Source organism: Aspergillus pseudotamarii (assembly GCF_009193445.1).
Source record: "Aspergillus pseudotamarii strain CBS 117625 unplaced genomic scaffold BDV38scaffold_26, whole genome shotgun sequence".
In the NCBI taxonomy this organism is placed as follows: domain Eukaryota; kingdom Fungi; phylum Ascomycota; class Eurotiomycetes; order Eurotiales; family Aspergillaceae; genus Aspergillus; species Aspergillus pseudotamarii.
The window spans coordinates 147,427-165,349 of record NW_022475040.1 but is presented as its reverse complement, the minus strand read 5'-3'; the positions used below and the strand labels follow the sequence as shown (position 1 = coordinate 165,349).

Genomic DNA, 17,923 nt, shown 5'->3' with positions numbered 1-17,923 from the left:
CGTAGTCAAACTGTAGGGTTTAGTATATCAGATCTCATCGGTCCGTCTAGATTATATATCTCATGGATCCCTACTATCCATAGCTGCTCAATCATGATTACAATGCACTATTCACCACTCACAATAAAAAACAACTGGTTTTGTCCATAACCAAGTAACTATTGGTAAGCTATGTAAGGGGGTCGACATACTGCCATTTATATTGTGCCTGTAATGGTTTACCTCTATAGTTATTGGGGATTTGATATGGTATTCGTTTTACGCGTAACCAAACGAGGGGAATTAATTTTTTTTTCTGAACCCCACTATAGAATGTTATCAACCCCCCCGCATTAAAAACGCCGTTGAATTGGTGGTCTATATACATATAAGGTGTCGCCTTCTAAAACACATACAGGGGGCATTCTAAACAGACAACTAAGCGGTTTCACAACATGGGTAAGAAAAATAAGAAGTCCGCCGAACACAAAGAACGTGTTGCAGCGAAACAGAACAAGAAAGCTGCCCAGAAGGAAAAGAAAACTAAGGGCAAGAAGGGACGGGATGCAGACAGCGATGTAGAGGATGCAGATCTGGATGCCATCCTAGCGCAATACGCTGAAGAGCAGGCGAAGTTCCTCAAGGTCACCGAAATTGCTTCGGGACCACCTTCTCCTAGGTCTTCCGCAACTGTGCTGGCATCCCCCTCAAATCGGAATGAATTGTTGGTCTTCGGTGGAGAGTACTTTGATGGCACTCTTGCTACTTTTTTCAACAATCTCTTCGTGTACAACATTGACAAAGGCGAATGGAAAGAGGTCACTAGTCCCAATACTCCCCTCCCTCGGAGTGGACATGCTTGGTGCCGTGGTGGGAATACTGGAGGCGTGTATCTTTTTGGAGGTATGGGGCCTGGATCCTTACTTCGCTTGTGAACACCTTACTGAACGTTTGGACCATTTAGGCGAGTTCTCGTCTCCAAAGCAAGGTACCTTCTATCATTACAATGATTTCTGGTATCTCGACCCATCGACGAAAGAATGGGCCCGTCTTGAGACTAAAGGCAAAGGTCCTCCAGCCAGGAGTGGCCATAGAATGACTTACTACAAGGTTCGCATACCAGAAGCTATGCATTCCTCCCGATAATGAGACTTTTGAAACTGACTTGAGTCAAGAACTACATTATCCTCTTTGGTGGTTTCCAGGACACTTCGCAGCAAACTAAATATCTCCAAGACTTGTGGATTTACGACTGTTCGAAGTATACCTGGTATAATCCTATACTGCCCCCTGCATCACAGAAACCTGACCCTCGCTCTTCTTTCTCTTTCCTTCCTCACGAAGCAGGTGCAGTCCTCCTAGGTGGTTATTCCCGCGTGAAGGCCACCACTAGTGTTGGAGGGAAACAGATGAAGGGTGGTGCTCAGCGTATGACTATGAAGCCTATGGTTCACCAGGACACCTGGCTTCTTCGGATCACACCACCTGCCGCCGATGCTCCTGCATCTGCAACCCCCACAATTCGTTGGGAACGCAGAAAGAAGCCTGCAAATGCCCCGAATCCACCCCGCGCAGGTGCTACTATGGCGTATCACAAGGGTCGAGGCATCATGTTCGGTGGTGTCCATGATGTGGAGCTCAGTGAGGAGGGAATTGACAGTGAATTCTTTAATACATTGTTCGCCTGGAATACCGACCGGAACCGCTTTTTCCCATTGAGTCTCCGACGCCCAAGGGCACAGGCCAAAAAACAGGCAAATCAGATTAAGTCACGAGACAGGACTAAAGCTGATGAGGAAGAGCTGCTACAGAATCTTAGGGCTTTGGAGGCGAAGAAAGGCATTCGCAGTCAGGACGACGACGATGAGATGGAGCTCAATACTCCCACAGTTGAAGAGGAATCTGATAAGCCTGAGAAGCCCTCGATTGTTCGCTTCGAAATGCCTCATATGCGGTTCAACGCACAGCTTACCGTACAGGATGACACTCTTTTCATATTCGGTGGTACTTATGAGAAAGGTGATCGAGAGTTTACATTTAATGACATGTACTCTATCGATCTCGTCAAACTTGACGGTGTCAAGGAGATCTTCTATAACGAACCAGAGAACTGGAACCTCCTTAACGAGGAGGAAGAGAGCGACGATGAAATGGATGACGACGAAGATGATGACGAGGAGGAGGGAGATGAAGAGGAAGATGCAATGTCACTGGATGCTGCCTCCCCCGCGCCTACGGAGACAACGGTGCCATCCGTGACACAAGAGATGGAGCAGCTCGAGGTAGAAGAGCCAGAGGGAGAGCCATCTGTACAGGATAGCAGGCCTCTTCCCCGACCTTTTGAGAGCTTGCGTGATTTCTTCAACCGTACTTCTGAAGAGTGGCAGAAGATTTTGCTCGAAACGTTAAAAACAAAGGGCTTGGAGCCGGAGAAGAATATCAAGGAACTGCGCAAGGATGCATTCAACATTGCAGAAGAGAAGTGGTGGGATAGCAGAGAAGAAGTCATGGCTCTCGAAGATGAACAGGAGGAGGCTGGAATCGGCGAGGTTGTCAGCCTTGCCGAGAGAGATAATGCTGGCGGTGCTGGCCGGCGTCGGTAATGCTGCATCTGAAGCTGGTTTGGAGACAAAGAAACAACTATATCCAATAAATATTCACATTAAAGTACATTGTTCCATTAGTTCAGCTGATCTGGGAATTTTCTATATAAGTTATACTGATGTATCTGTATTCGCCTCGGTTTCCAACCACATACACACATACGCTTAATTGGTTGTTTCTCCTTCAACAACACTCTTTAGCACATTTGCCACAAGTTCAAAATCTTTGTCTTCATCAACTCTCCAATTAGAGATGGCAATTCGACAAGCCGGTCGCCCTTGCCAGGACGTCCCAGAAACGAACATCTCAGATGTCTCGTTTATCTTGGAGGCGAGAATCATATTCAACTCATCCTGCTTCGCGCTAAGCAAGACAACCATGAATGTTTGGTCCATTAATTCCTCCTTAGTACTAGCCTCCGGTAAAACGTTATACTCCGACTGATCAAACAACCATCCGGCAATCATCCTGGCCAATCGAATTTGTTTCTTCAGCATAGACTGATACCCAATCCTGCCATACGCGACAAGTGAAGTGTAGACAGGGAGCGCCCTGAATCGCCTGGAATTCTCTAAACCGATGTTCAATGGCGAGGGAATTGAGGGAGGGTCGTTGCTATTCCCTGTTAGATAGGCCGCATTCGCATTCTGAAACACATTGAAAGCTTCACTAGGATGGCGACAGAGGAAGAAGCCACAATCATACGGTACGTTGAGGAATTTGTGCCCGTCGCCTGCAATACAATCGGCTAGCTCTATGCCTTCAACTCCTTTCTTGATAGTGGCAAATTCTGGGCTATCATCTAGAACGCGGTTGAAAATCCCGAAGGCACCGTCAACGTGTAACCAGGCACCGTACTTGTCGCACAATCTCCGCAGTTCTCGCATCTCATCGATGCTGGTCGTCGCGAAACGTCCAGTGTTGACTTCTCCGCAGGATACTGCGACGATACTTGCCTTATCGGGCCTTGCTAGTTCAAGCTCAAGCTTTTCCATATCAAAAAGGAGCGGGTTGCTTTCTTGGCAGATATTTTTAACATTTGCTCGACCAATTCCTAGAACCCCAGCTGCCTTGACTAGGGACGAATGCGGTAGCGTTGATAAAACCTGAATTCCTGACAATCCAGATGCCTGCATGACTTCATACAACCCATGCTCTCCAACGCTTTGGGTTGGGACTCCTGCCTTGCGTGCAGCGACATTTAATACATATTCCCTTCCACAGGCTAAGCCGAGAATGTTACTCGCCGATCCCCCGGTGGTGAAAATGCCGTTATGCCAGTCAGCTCGCTCCAGGTGCAGAAGGTCGACAAGGAGGCCTAAAGCGTTGGATTCAACATCCGTGGAGATAGAGTGGTCGGCAAGATGAACCTGGACATTTTGATCGTACGCAGATACAATGTTATCTGCAAATAAGGCAGCAGGTGTTACCCCTCCGGTGACAAAGCCATAGTAATTGGGACTTATGCTGCTTCCATTGAAAGCTGGGACGATATCGTTCAGGATATGTTGCTTCGCATCTTCAAACCCAAGTCCCTCATTTGCAAGACATGACGGTAAACTTGCTCTTGCCCGAGCAAGATGATTGGCACTGGGAAGAATGCCGGATCTCCAGGGTGTTTGACTAATTTCCCATAACTGCTGTTGAAGATTGGCCTGCGTTTCTGCTGTGGCCGTGACGTCTTTTAGCTCCATAGAAGTTCTGTCACTCATGACTGGTGTAAGGGAGAGCAATAGCTCAAGACAAAGATGGTGCTTGTTGAAGGTGCCGACATAGGCTTGCCAACTGTAACCGAGGGTATATTATCTTATGCCAAAATTGAAATGTTATATATTAATCCATAGTCCAATCCCGTGAGTCAATCACCGCGAGCAAACACCGTGCCGTATGGCCCCCAGTTGATATAGTGGTTGGCTTACGACGGCTTAAACTCAAAGAGGATTCCGTCGGGTGGACTAGACTTTAAGGGACTAGCCAACTGGCTGGCGCGCACAGACGGGTGTGCCTAAGGTAGCATTCGAACGTCTCCACAATTATCCACTACGTATCAACAATCAATTCTTGTCTTTCAGGGAACATTAATAACAGGTTCTTTGCTACTCCAAGCACAGCCATAACTGTTACAGTTAAGGCACGAACAGCAATGGCTGCCAAATTAGTAGACAAGAAGCTTCACAACGTCCCAGGTGCGCCTCTCGAGGAGCTGTGAGTGTAACATAGAAGCTGATACTGCGGGGAATTAGGGAAGCTCCGTGTAGCAGAACTGCTCTTTGACGTTCCAGTCAACTACAGCCGGCCAAATGACGGCACTTTGAGGCTTTTTGCCCGTAGTGTTCGACGCTTGACGACTTCATTTGAGACCCCAAAGGAGGACAAGCAGTTGCCTTGGCTTGTATACCTGCAGGGTGGACCCGGTTATGGATGTCGACCACCTCAGGAAAATGGCTGGATTGGCACCGCCCTTGACAAGGGATACCAGGTGGGTGATATTAATCTCAAATCCAATTTTCTTCCCTCACCGCGCAAATGCCCATATGCTCATAGCGCATAGGTTCTGTTCCTAGACCAACGTGGCACTGGCCTCAGCTCTACGATCACTGCAAGTACCCTTGCCTTGAAAGGCAATGCAATTAAGCAGGCGGAGTACCTGAAGAACTTCCGAGCGGATAATATTGTCAGGGATTGTGAGGCTATTCGCCGATGCCTTACCGTAGATTATCCCGAAGATAAACGTAAATGGAGCATTATCGGCCAAAGTTTCGGTGGTTTCTGCGCTGTGACATATCTTTCTATGTTGTGAGTTGAATCGCTAAACTATATTGTGAATGGTTTAATTCTAGTGCTGATGAGTCTTGACACACAAAAGCCCAGAAGGACTTGCGGAGGCGTTTATTTGTGGCGGATTGCCTCCTCTTGTCAATGATCCTGACTCAGTCTATGCACGGACATACGGTATGCATCCTTAAAAGCTTCAGTTCCTAACTACCTCACCTAACCCAATGAAATGAAGAAAAACTGGAGGAGAGAAACAAGGCCTATTACTCCAAGTTTCCTGAAGATGTTGAGCGAGTCAAAAGAATCATGCAGTATCTCAAGGAGAACGATGTATCTGTTCCGTCCGGGAAATTGACACCGGCGAGATTCCAGCAATTGGGTCTTATATTTGGCATGCATGGTAGGGAATCTAATTTGGAACGCCATGGCTGCGATACTGACGTCTATAGGTGGCCTTGATAGTATCCACGGTAATGTTTGATCACGCTTTAGAGTAAGTGCAGCCTTTTGGGCTAACACTTGTTAGAACTTGTCCTGCGCGCCTGGAATGATCTCGAGATCTTTGGCTTCCTGACTCATCCTACACGCACTTCACTCGATGCTGCAGGTGGCTTTGATAGTGCTATTATCTATGCCATTCTTCACGAAGCTATCTATTGCCAAGGGTGAGAATTCCTTAAGCCCTTTGAATTTTGATGGCCTTACCTTACTAATGATAAACAGGCAAGCATCAAATTGGTCTGCCGATAGACTTCGCTCAGCCAATTCAAACTTCAGCATTGACGCCAATCGACCAGAGATCTGGTTTACAGGCGAGATGGTGAGACTCTTTCGGGAGCTATGAATGATGCCACTTTGACTAATAGGCACGATATAGATTTACAAGGACATGTTTGATTCGTACGACGAGCTCAACGAGATCAAAGAAACGGCAGACATCCTCGCAACTACAAAGGACTGGCCTGCACTCTATGACGAAGCCCAGCTGGCGAAGAATGAAGTTCCAGTTTACGCTGCTACGTACATAGATGACATGTACGTGCACTTCAGTCATGCCTCAAATACCGCCGCGAAGATCAAGGGAATCAAATAGTTCATTACGAACACCATGTATCATAATGCTCTCCGAGCTAAGTCGGACGAGGTTATGCAGCAGCTTTTTGCCTTGAGGGACGACACAATTGATTAGTGGGTGGTATTCATTCACTGTCATGTCGTCTAGGCTATTTCTAGAATATAGGTTTTGGGCTGTGATCACCGCGCGTCTATAATTATAATCCAAAACCTTGGTTCAGTATATACCGGATAGTTTGTGACACCTTGAGATGTAGACGACATATATCGCAAAATATTGAGCAAGATGAATCTCAGAAGACCTATTTGCATGAGTCAGTCACACCAGACCAAGAGTAATAACTACCGCGAGATAACATACCGCACCGCCGATAATGAACAGTCTCTCCTCCTCTTGTTGAACCCACTGGACAATTTTGCTCGCACTGTGAGCGAGGGCATTCCGATTGGCATTTGGACCAGCGACGCAGTAGAGTTGGAATACCGGGGTCACCCATGCGAGTGAGGTTGAGGATTGTGAGACACAATGGTGGACGCGAACGTGGGCGTGCTTGGCATGGATGCTAGCATGGAGGTTATTGTAGGTCGACATTAGTCTGTAAGATCAACGTCAGTCAACTATAACTGGTACCATTAGGGACCCCTGTCAGGGAGCTAACTGTGCCAAACAGACCTCCGACGTCGAGAGACAGACAAGAAATCGGGTTCATAAGAGGACATAGTGAACTGCACGTTTCCTCGCGACTTGTACAAAAAATGATGCAAGACTGTTCCCGGCACAATGTCGGTCGTCTTTGGTCGGCCCTTGTCAATGGCTTCTTTCATGATTTTGAGGCTGCCGTCCTTCTCCAGTTGCTAAAAGTAGTGATGGTCAGAATTATACGTCACATGATAAAAACTGAGAATATTCTCTTACCTCAATAAACGAGTTCCGCATCTCTTGTAACTCGAAAAACCGTTCTTTATCTGTACTGATTAAGATGACCGCAACAGATTCTTCCTTCGTCGCCGTGTCATCCGCAATGTTGCCAGCATCTTCTCTTAGATCAACGAAACTGACATACATGTAGAGATATCCACTGCTATTGAAGCCCGGTAAACAGACAGGAATCCAACTCTCGCCACCCCCAGCCTTAACAGCCTCTGCTTCAAAGACCATGTTGAAAATCAGTTGTAGATCACCAGGATGAAGTGAATGTTTCTTTGGCCGTACAACGCTAACTAACCGACCGCCTGCAACCACCAGACCATAGAGAAGGCTGTTAGTTCTAGTTTTAAGAAGAGCATTGTTGATTGTTTGGCGGTGCGCCTTGCGGATTTTTAGGCATTCCAATGCCGAAAGGAGGGTAGACGGTGAACCTTTCGTGAAGCTGTCTGCCAATGTAGACAATAGAGTCTCTGAGCCTTGTAATGGTCTCTTGAGATCGGTAGAGGGTCGCACCGAGAAAAGATGTGTCAGAGATGGGAGGGTTAAGGTCGATAAAATTTGCATATACAGAGCTTCTAGTTGAAGCTTAAGTTGAGTTTCACTTTCGAGAATCCGACTTATCGCCACTAAGTAGAGCGGTCCTTTAGCTACAATGACGAACTTTGTATCTCCAGCGGTGAAACTATTCAGACGATCCTGCGAATCTTCATAGAACGATATGATGGTCTGAATGACACCGATATACGTGGATACCAGACCACCATCGCCATGTCGCGTCCATATTGGCTTTCCAGCAGCAGATAGGATAAGATAATGTTTTCGCTTAGACTTCCAATTCTCGAGGACTAGTTCTAGTGTCGAGTCGTGGATTAGCAACTCAACAGTTTCGTGGCTTTACGGAAGCTACGCACCCTCGTTCTCTCCTTCGTCTCCAATGTCCCCAACGGGCTCAAACTCTTCTGTAAAATCATCATCTACATCGTCTGCTTGGAACTCCGGGAATTGGAGCAGACCTGTGCTATCATGTTGCATGGGTCCAGACTCTGTCATGACGAAGTCACTGAAGACATTCTCTACCTCACCAAAGTCCGCCTGTGGTACAGAGCTTCTGATACTTGCAGAATCAGCTGTATCGCTGCCTCTTGGACTAGCCAGGTGACTAAGACTTGCCTTGGCCCTTAGCGTCCCAGGTAGATTGCGAGCAGGGTAACTCTCTTTCCCACCATCATGGGAAGCAATGTCTGTCAGGGACACTGCCGTAGTAGCTCTGGACTGCAAGGCGCTTTGAGTTGACTGCCGTAGAGTCCGAGAAGATGATGCCCCTTCGTCCAACAAAGTTAAAGTATTCGGACGCGGGGGTAAAGGTGGCGGTGGTCCTTCAGGGCTGGGGCTGCGTTCTCTGACACTAGATGCTGTCATTGTGGGAGATGATTCTGAGGAGCAGGTAGCTTCATCTTTGCTACCATCATTACCATCAGGGGAGTCCTGTGGCTGTTTTTTATTCTCCGAATCCATGTTGATTGACTTCGGCGCATTGACTGGTATGTATGTGCTACTCCAACCGCCAACAATACTCTCATGTATATTATACGCAACTTAACAAGGGCGTATAAGACATGCTTGTCAGGGGTGATGTCATAGAAACACCCATCGATAATCGGCGATAGATTGCCTAGTACAGTAGCGACGTGGTCGGCACTTGAGGTGAGGAAACGTTAGTTATGTGGGTTCGGCGGCTTGATTAAATAGTGGACTAAGTGGAGAAAGGCTGATTTAATTGATCTCCCCGTTCGGAGCTTCTAAAAGGCGGACGGTTAAGGCACCAAAAACATGTCCGCCTGGCGCTTGTTGTGGCTTCCGTGTCTTTAAGCAACAACAACCGCTCCAACTCCGGTCGCATTCTAGTTTAATGCGCGAAATATGAAGAGGTGCGATTTTCCGACGAATACTTTATGATTGAATACTCGACGTGTGCACCATGAGCCTTGATCCGAGCTCGTTTCCGAGATCGAACTCCCCCGCAAGCTCCGATAGCTCTCTCGCGCGATCCCGCTTACGAGGCAAAGAAGGTCTGCGCTCACCCGGCATCCCACGGCTGAAAGCTAGGTTTCGAGGAGAACCTGCAGTCTAATGTCTATGAAATCGTGTAGAACATCTAAAGAAGGATAAAAATTACCGTCGTTATGCGTCGAGCGTCGAGCGAGCCCTCTCTTTATTCGACACGGCGTTGCAGGAATGGGCGGACTATATCTCTTTCCTCAGTCGGCTTCTGAAGGTGGATTAATATTCCCCGAAAGACAACTACACCTAGGTCGCTAATGGTTCTCAACGTTAGGCCCTTCAATCTCACCCTCCTGACCTACCGATCGTCCCGCACAAGGTGCTCGTCTCGAAACGGCTTGCGCAATGCCTAAATCCTTCTTTGCCGTCTGGTGTCCATCAGAAGGCACTTGAAGTATATACATATGTCTTTGGTTTGATCAAGGTTGGTCGTGTTACTTGGGTTATTTCGAGCAGCGTCTGTTAATACTTCGCTTTACTCTTAGCCAGAAGGACTATCGCACGATCTGCCATTGTATCTGCCCGGCGTCGCACCTACTTTAGCATTCGCCTCACTTACCGTCCGCCCTCTATTCTTAAACTTGGTAGAGACATATATTTGTGGCCTGGAGCCATGGGCTATCAGGCCCGCCTTGAAGGCGATCATCCTAGCCCTTCTACCTGGACTCGAAGAAGAAACCAGCGATGACTTTGACCCAACTCTCCGGCTTATCAATAAATTTCGCGATATAGCTAGCCAGATGGACACACAGAGGCAAGGCGGAGATGCCAACACAAGCGGTCAATACTTTTGGCAGTGCTTATTCCTCGCGTCAATCACTAGTCCAAGTAGGCGTTCAGGAGTGCTGGCTTACCTGAATCGCTATCTCCCCAAGCTTGGTGTCACGGATCGAAGACCAAGCAAAAGCAGCAGCAACGGCTCCAACGATATGCCACATGACATGCAGATGGCAGCAGACTCAGTTGTCCTCCCGGAACCTGGTTTACTTATTCGTTGTTTTGCGACCGGGTTAACCGACGAGCAAGTCCTTGTCCAGCGAAACTTTCTCGATTTGCTTGTGACGCATCTGCCACTCAGCTCGCCAATTTTGCAATCTCGAATCACGGATGATGACCTCCAAAGGTTACTCATTGCAGCTGTGGGTGTTGTGGCTCGAAGAGATATGAGTTTGAATCGGAGATTATGGGCTTGGCTTCTAGGCCCCGACCCTGCAAATGACCGAACCTCTTTCGAAGCTAGGAACTCGATATCGGAAAACGCAGATGCATCCACCGCTAGTAGTCAAGAACTTTCACAGTCCGAATACTTCCGCCAGTTTGGGCTAGAACCACTAGTGAGAGGTCTCCTAGGCATGATTGGACAGAAAACCGTAATCCCCTCGGAGAAGACAAGGCCTTTCCGGATATCGCTGTCCTTGATGGACCGATGGGAAGTTGGTGGGCACATAGTCACTGCAGTCTTTCTCCCCATTATTCGAAATGTCCAAGCTTTTGAGACGGTAGCCTCCAAACCCCAATTTGACGAGGTCTTCCGCAGTGCGAGCGCCTTTTTTGACGGTGTCGAGAGCGGAGTAATTTTCTCGGAACTGCTCAAGTTGATAGATTGGGAACCAGAGAGTCTTGTTCGCGAAAATGGTCGGGTAATGGATAACCTTAGGCTCGCTCAATTTATTCTGGAAAATTTCAATGTGCGAGAGGAGGACATGGTTCTAAACCATGTCCCGCTGCTGACCCTCTCGGTCCTTATGAAGATGAATGAGCTCTCTCCGAAAAATCATCCTGAAGCTGCACATGATCAACTACGACTTGTGTCGCATGGACTCTTTAAAGTGATGAGCTCTCTGACGGGCTTGCTTACAGAAAGAGCTTTCTCCAAGAAGTTGGCCTCTGAAAAGACAACCAAAGACCATCCGACTGGTGACCTCAATATGCCTGAAGTTCTAGAGAAGATTCATGGTTTCTATAGGCAAAGCACCAGCAGCCTTGAACCCCCTCCATTACCCTTCGCTTCTAAACAACTTGCGGAGCTGATAATCAGCAAAGCCTACGAACTCGTCATATCATCACTTGCGGGTGATAATGACATCGCATCAATACAGGAGAACGTAAATCTCCTTATTGTACTGTTGAAGAAGCTTCCTAAGTCACGCATACCGCGCGACAGACGGCTTTACCTTGCCATCTGCAACCGCGTCAGTGCAAATCATGCCGAGCAATCTACTGCCACTTTCTCGGCTATCTCATCCATTGCCACCGGTGTCACAAATTTATATTCTATCCAGAGTCCCGGCTTTTATATCAGCTACGAAGATATTTCTGATCTTGTTCCGTCACTTGTTAAACAAATTTGGCAATATCTCTCACCATTGAGCCCGAAGTTTCATGTGGAGGCAGTCCGCTGCCTGTGGCACTTACATTCAGTGTCATGGTCTGATCACCTTGTTGAGGCATCTATAACATCACTAATAGTCAACTCATCCAACACGTCACGTCAACTCTTGTCGGAGGAACAGATTGGAAGGTACCTTGTATTGTGGAATCACAGCCACCATGGTGCCTATGAGCATCCTTCGAAGCACGCACAGGATTCGGCGCTGATCCAGGTTTCTTACCAATCTTCCCTGCTTGAACGTCCACTTTTTATTGTCCTAGACTCGCTCTCCCAAGCCCCTAGCGAAGCCTCTGAGGTGGTCCAGCGTTGGCTCCAAGATCTTCCCTCCATACACAAGTAAGCTCCCTTATTCTTCAAGTAGGCCTTTGTTTTTGATATATTTACTCAAGGATGAAATAGGGTCTTCCATATCGTTGTTTCACGGCTGGATAGTCTTTTCACCCAAACGGATCCCTCTGGGGCAAATCAAACAACCCTTTCCATTTCTCCCGATGATTACAAGGAATGTAGCTATCTATTGGAGACCATTCATAACATCATATCAGTCATCCCCCACAATGGGTGGGTTACTTTACTGACCCAGCCGCCAGCTCAAGGTGACCGACACCATGATACGTCTGCTTCGGAAGGTGAGCTTCGTGACTTCAATTTAACATGCCAAAACTCACAATACCTACAGATAACACTGGGACCCAGACTTTACACTCGATCATATTCCACGCCATCCTAAGAATAGTTAGTGGTCCGAAGACGACGCCACAGACAAGCTTCGACGAAGTTAAGTTGCAACAAACATCCCTACTTGTTATGCGCCAACTCCTGCTAGGCCCAGGAGCGGAAGAGGTGGCTGAGTCTGGAATTGACTCCCTACTTGTTGAACGACTATCTGCTGTACTGGATGATGGTGGTAGCATCGCTATCCAAGGAGCTCTCATTGACACTCTTCTTGCATCCCTGAAGGTTCGGTTTGCTCAGGCGTACTTACCACAGCCTCCTCCTAAGCCAAAACACCAGAGAGCCAGCTCACGTGAGCGCTTAACAAGTCCCTCTATTCTATCATTTACGAGCGACAAGGCCGAAAAAGCGCCCCCGATCCCCGCCATGCCACAACCTCCACAGAAATTCCTAGAATGTATTCTCAAAGGTATGAGCTCTCCGAACTCGAGGGGCACCGTGGAAAGATGGACGATGTTGCTCTGTGAAGTGCTTCCGCTATATTCAGGGTCTATATTCCAGATCATCCTGATGCTAGTGGATTGCTTCTGTAAAGAGATACAACTTGCGTACGCAAATCTGCAACTTTCATTCAAGCACACAAAAGGTTGGCCCGAGGATAGGTCCGAACATGCCACTATAGCTCTACTCACCGGTCTTGAAACTTGCATTGCTACTGCTCATGAGCGTCTTCTCGTGGATGAAGCCAATGTCCCTGCTGCTAAGAGCCCAGATCAACCTCAGGGGTTCTTTGGAAATATGGTATCAGGCGTGTTTGCCTCAGACGCCAGCCACGGTCGTTCGACCGCTGCAAATAATAGACTTACTGTCTTACTGTGCTTCCAAGATGCTGTGCGCCTGTGCTTTTCTATCTGGGCTTGGGGGGCCGTGGAGAGAAGTACTCTTCCTCAAGATGCTGAGTCTCTGGCATCCTTCCAATATACATCTTTGCGAATGAGGAACCGCTCCCGTCGGATTCTCGAGCATCTGTTTACAGCGGAGGCCCTTGAATGCCTTGAGACATTGGTAGAGATGTGGACGAAGACAGACAGTACTACCTCGTCTCTGATTTTCAGCCTACTTCACACTCTAGATGGTTCTCGACCAAAAATTACCATCCCGGCTGTATTTAACGCCATCTACACCAGGACGAACCCTTCCGCTCTAGAACCCAGTCGTAAATCTACTCTATCGTCGACACTTACAGAAAACGAGTTAGCAGGTTTTCTAGTCACTTATGCCAGATCCCTTGATGACGATGTTCTCGACGAGATTTGGACAGACTGTACTACCTTTTTGCGTGATGTTTTGAGCAACCCATTCCCACACAGACAGATACTTCCTCGTTTGGTTGAGTTCGCCGCTATCCTTGGTGCGAAGTTGGAGAACACCAGCTTCGGTGAGGATCGTCGAATGAGGAAGGAACTTGGGGTGCGTGACCTATCAGTTGATGAGGTATTACATGTGCTAACCTTCATAGGATGTACTGCTACGTTTGCTCACGGCAATATTTACCAGCAAGCCTCTGGGGCTGTCACAGGAGTCGGGTTTGCTGGGTCGAGGCTCTTTAGAGCATGATAATCTGTCAGCACCTCATATCGGACCTGATGACATGCTCAGCATCCTTGCTAGTTCTATGCCTGCCTTCACAACTACATTAGGCGACTCGGATCGTATTACTACAGCTGTATCAGGCATTTCAACCAATGTAATAGGGCCACTTTTGCGATCGCGGCTTTTCCCAAACAACATCAGCCACAATTTTATGGCTCTCTTGCAACATATCGCAAAGGTTCCGGCTGCCGCGAAGGTCTGGAAGAAAGACGTCGCGGAAGCCTTCAATGATCCTAGATTCTTCAGTTCTCACCTCGAACTTGTGAAGGGTGGATGGATGAACCTATTGCGACAGTGGGTGCTTGCTGATAAGGATCGATTATCTGAGCTGATGTCTCGGCTTCCACCCCCGAGCACTGCGGGAATAATGTTTGGTGTGGGAGCGTCTGCTGCCCGCCTAGATGCCGATAGGAAGGCACAATTGAACCTCCGTAGGATTACTCTGCTTATCTTGTCCGCGAACAATGACTACTTTATTGGAGAACTACCGGGACTTCTGCAGAAGCTAGAAGATCTCCTAGGGGCTACTAGTTCATCATCACCGTCATCCACGACTAGAGCGGAGATATTCATGGTTCTTCGGGCTCTTGCACTGAAGAGTTCTACAACAGTGCTGGCTCCATTCTGGCCGTTGATCAATACGGAGCTTCAAGAAGCTATTGCTGCAGTTCCGCTTGGATTACAGCAAGAAGTATACAGTCCATATGCATTGTTGCAGGCGTGTAAGCTTCTTGACACGTTACTCGTCCTTGCCCCGGATGACTTTCAGCTACTTGAATGGCTCTATGTTACAGATACGATAGATGCCGTCTATCCACCAGAACGCTGGGAGCCTATGGCCCTTGCGGATGAGATTTCACAGAGCTTAGGAACGCGCTCCGCGGCCGCAGACGGCCCCAGGGAGTCGACCGAGCTTGGCTATAGTGTAAAACAGCCGGGTCTAACAGCGGACTGGATCCGTGAGACGGCGAAAGATGAACTCATTGACCGGGCTCTTCGGCCTTGGTTTGAACAACTCAGCATTCATGCTTTCGAAAGCACTTACAGCATGAGCAGTCCCGGCTTGACAACATCTTACGATGATCTGTTGGCGGACCTATTCAACGAGAGTACCATGGCAAATTAAGTCCCCCCTTTTCCTTTGGCTTTCTAGGCGACCATGGTGAAATCTCATTTGTATTATATCCAAATACTGGGTACAGTTTCTTTCCTGTTCAAGAGTTAGATAGTGTTGCAAGCTGTTGTGCAGCTTTGACCCCTTGCGAGACTAGTCAGGCGTTTGGGAACAGCCTATTGGATCATATCCCAGGGATCTTTACGGTCAATGAATGAATAAACATATATTTGGAGTATTTTCTTTGACAGTAGCGAAAAAATTCTGCGGATGAGAAGACAATGACTATCATTGTACTAGTAGCCAAGCGGATACCTTAGGCAGGGATACGTACATGCTTAACTTCGGGCCCGTGATGATTAGCGGCCGTCTCCACCCGAGCTTAAATGGCAAACACCAACGTCACTTCAAGCTTTGCCGAACCTCCATCACCTGAACTTGTAAGAGCAGCTAATCCTCGCTGTGATTTTCTTTTCCGGAATGTTCCTTGCTAATCCGAGTATCAGACATCTGGGGCATTTATGATCATGAGTGCTTACAGAATGGCATTTCCTGGGTTGCGCTCAGTCGCAACAAGGCGTGCGGTCATCCCCGTGCGAAGGAGCTTCTCTACCTCGCCATCCGTGAGAGATGCTGCAGGTTCCACGTTGCCCGCTAAAAAACCTGTTGGGGCTTTTCGCGGAGGGTAAGCTTTACTGAGTATACGTCTTAGCAGGCAGGGCTACCCTTTGGTTGTAACTAACCCGCCCGTAATGCTAGAATATTTGGCTTCCTTACTGGCACTATTGTTGCCGGTGCTTCCGTCTACTATTACATCCTTGGGGAGTACAGAGTGACCAACGAGATGTTGACAGAGGACATATACGTATGTTATGGGTCTCTCTTTTGTTTTATATATTTCTCTTTTCCTCCAACTTGCCGTTATCATAATCTTCTCTTGTCTTTGCTTTCCCTCTCGTTTCATTTTCTTCTTTCTGATTCATCACTTGGCCTCCGACAATTCTTCCATCTGTTTTTTTGATGCTCAACACAGATTTGTCTTTCCTCACACAAGTGTCACCTAGTTTAAGACATAGCATACAGTCCCCTCTTACCCCTTGATTTTTCACATTTCGGGTTGTTCGCTCGAGGTAATCATACTAACCAGTTTAAACAGGCGCTTCAAACAGCAACACAGAAGCTTCAGACATACATCGGTGAACTGGAGACGAAAGTGGACCAGCTGAGGAAGAAATAGTCCTCACATAATAACGCCAGAACCAGTTCCCAACATATCTTTTATCAGGAGTTTGTTTCCGCATGGTTTTCACAACATATTCAATTTTCAGATGCAGTTATGTCCGGCATTGAGTGAGCTTTAATAGGAGAACGTGATTTGTTCATGCGCTACATCTATTACTACATAAAAAGACGTATTTTTTTATATATTAACTGGACATCTGATATCTTACCTTGTAACCTACTGTAGTAAAAGTGCCATCAGGTCAACTGCGTCATTCCTTTTGGAATGCAAACATAGCAAACACAGAATGTTCCATGGAACATTTTCGGGGAACGCCAAAAGAAACGCCATTGCGATAACATTGTCTTAAAACTGATATACAATCCGTTTTCCTTTTCCCCTTTCGTACCGGCAATGTATCACGTCGAACTTCTTCCGAGTACGACAACTCACCTCACTCCGGGATGGACCTACGTCCCTGACAGGGGCTTCGACCCATCCAAAGCAGCGATCACGCCCACCATCGGCAGGAAACGAGGCATTCGCGACCCCGGCAGCCGTGGAGATGTATCATCAAGACAGGCCAATGCGATCATCCGACATTTAGCAGAACTCGATCGGGAAAATCACAAAGATGTCCATATTCCGATCCCCGTTAAACAAAAAGATGCAGCTGGAAGAGGTATCTTGATCTTCCCCGAAATGCGTTGACGGGTTTTGCGACAGGATAAAGGCTAACAATCGTTCTACCACTCACCAGGAACAAGGGGCAAGGTTACCTCGAACGTGCGCCGTATCCTTCAATCGCAGAAAACCTTCAGAAACTATCTCGACGACGAAGAAGCCGCGTTAGCGCAAGCAGCCCAGTCGACTACGACGCAGCGTCCCCCAGCCAACAAGGTAACAAAACCATCATCATTACGAAGAAGCTCCACACCCGCCACAACGCCCAAACCCGAATCCTCGCGTCAGAAGAAACAATCCTCCACGGTACCCGCGTCTCAGAGAGCATCGGCAACACCTGCAGAACCACCGAGCGCCGCTACCACAGAAGACACGGAGAAGGAGCCAACGAAGGAACCTGAGGACAAGCAAGCACTTATCAAAACCGAGCACGACAATGACCCCCTCCTAAAATCGTATATTCCCTCTGCTCCGTCGGAGCGTATCATGCAGGCACTTCTGGCGGAGCCACCATTGACGTATAATGCTTCTCGCGCCGGTCCGCCAGTCACAATGAAATCGCAGCGGTATTTCTGCTGCGTGTGCGGCTATTGGGGCAAGATCCGCTGCAAGAACTGCCCTTCGCGGACCTGCGGCTTGGATTGTTACAAACTTCATGAGGACTCAAGATGTGGGGCGTTCTATTAGGCCATTCAATCGGATCGGCTAAAATAAAAAAAACCACCTACCGGATGATCGTTTTTCGCGTCCAGATCGTCATAT

The 17,923-nt window shown here is 47.8% G+C and overlaps 7 protein-coding genes across 7 annotated transcripts; 5 read left to right on the top strand and 2 right to left on the bottom strand.

Moving 5' to 3' along the window:
* Positions 1-251: 251 nt before the first annotated feature.
* Positions 252-2,582, top strand: BDV38DRAFT_292788 (putative Kelch repeats protein; the record flags this gene model as incomplete). The annotated part of the gene is made up of 3 exons (XM_032062091.1): positions 252-882; positions 944-1,089; positions 1,155-2,582. The coding sequence occupies exons 1-3, from the start codon at positions 435-437 to the stop codon at positions 2,580-2,582; spliced, it is 2,022 nt and encodes a 673-aa protein (XP_031913654.1). The 5' UTR covers positions 252-434.
* Positions 2,583-2,645: 63 nt separating this feature from the next.
* On the bottom strand, positions 2,646-4,353 carry BDV38DRAFT_246444 (pyridoxal phosphate-dependent decarboxylase family protein). Its single transcript, XM_032054551.1, has one exon. The coding sequence runs from the start codon at positions 4,293-4,295 to the stop codon at positions 2,748-2,750; it is 1,548 nt and encodes a 515-aa protein (XP_031913653.1). The 5' UTR covers positions 4,296-4,353; the 3' UTR covers positions 2,646-2,747.
* A 260-nt stretch (positions 4,354-4,613) lies between these two features.
* On the top strand, positions 4,614-6,601 carry BDV38DRAFT_85254 (proline iminopeptidase). Its single transcript, XM_032064034.1, has 9 exons — positions 4,614-4,769; positions 4,827-5,062; positions 5,135-5,379; positions 5,450-5,535; positions 5,594-5,758; positions 5,808-5,828; positions 5,885-6,023; positions 6,082-6,178; positions 6,236-6,601. The coding sequence occupies exons 1-9, from the start codon at positions 4,727-4,729 to the stop codon at positions 6,449-6,451; spliced, it is 1,248 nt and encodes a 415-aa protein (XP_031913652.1). The 5' UTR covers positions 4,614-4,726; the 3' UTR covers positions 6,452-6,601.
* Positions 6,602-6,725: 124 nt separating this feature from the next.
* BDV38DRAFT_282836 (guanine nucleotide exchange factor MON1) lies at positions 6,726-8,875 on the bottom strand (the record flags this gene model as incomplete). Its single annotated transcript, XM_032059894.1, has 5 exons — positions 6,726-6,734; positions 6,794-7,028; positions 7,106-7,287; positions 7,349-8,211; positions 8,272-8,875. 5 exons carry the CDS (start codon positions 8,873-8,875, stop codon positions 6,726-6,728), a joined length of 1,893 nt encoding a protein of 630 aa, XP_031913651.1.
* A 463-nt stretch (positions 8,876-9,338) lies between these two features.
* Positions 9,339-15,472, top strand: BDV38DRAFT_292786 (cellular morphogenesis regulator DopA; the record flags this gene model as incomplete). The annotated part of the gene is made up of 7 exons (XM_032062090.1): positions 9,339-9,429; positions 9,511-9,635; positions 9,696-9,845; positions 9,907-12,149; positions 12,213-12,442; positions 12,493-13,958; positions 14,008-15,472. The coding sequence occupies 7 exons, from the start codon at positions 9,339-9,341 to the stop codon at positions 15,265-15,267; spliced, it is 5,565 nt and encodes a 1,854-aa protein (XP_031913650.1). The 3' UTR covers positions 15,268-15,472.
* Positions 15,473-15,691: 219 nt separating this feature from the next.
* On the top strand, positions 15,692-16,735 carry BDV38DRAFT_246433 (uncharacterized protein). Its single transcript, XM_032054550.1, has 3 exons — positions 15,692-15,940; positions 16,015-16,120; positions 16,412-16,735. The coding sequence occupies exons 1-3, from the start codon at positions 15,777-15,779 to the stop codon at positions 16,490-16,492; spliced, it is 351 nt and encodes a 116-aa protein (XP_031913649.1). The 5' UTR covers positions 15,692-15,776; the 3' UTR covers positions 16,493-16,735.
* Positions 16,736-16,891: 156 nt separating this feature from the next.
* Positions 16,892-17,848, top strand: BDV38DRAFT_282833 (putative HIT finger domain protein; the record flags this gene model as incomplete). Its single annotated transcript, XM_032059893.1, has 2 exons — positions 16,892-17,159; positions 17,238-17,848. The coding sequence occupies 2 exons, from the start codon at positions 16,892-16,894 to the stop codon at positions 17,846-17,848; spliced, it is 879 nt and encodes a 292-aa protein (XP_031913648.1).
* Positions 17,849-17,923: the final 75 nt, after the last annotated feature.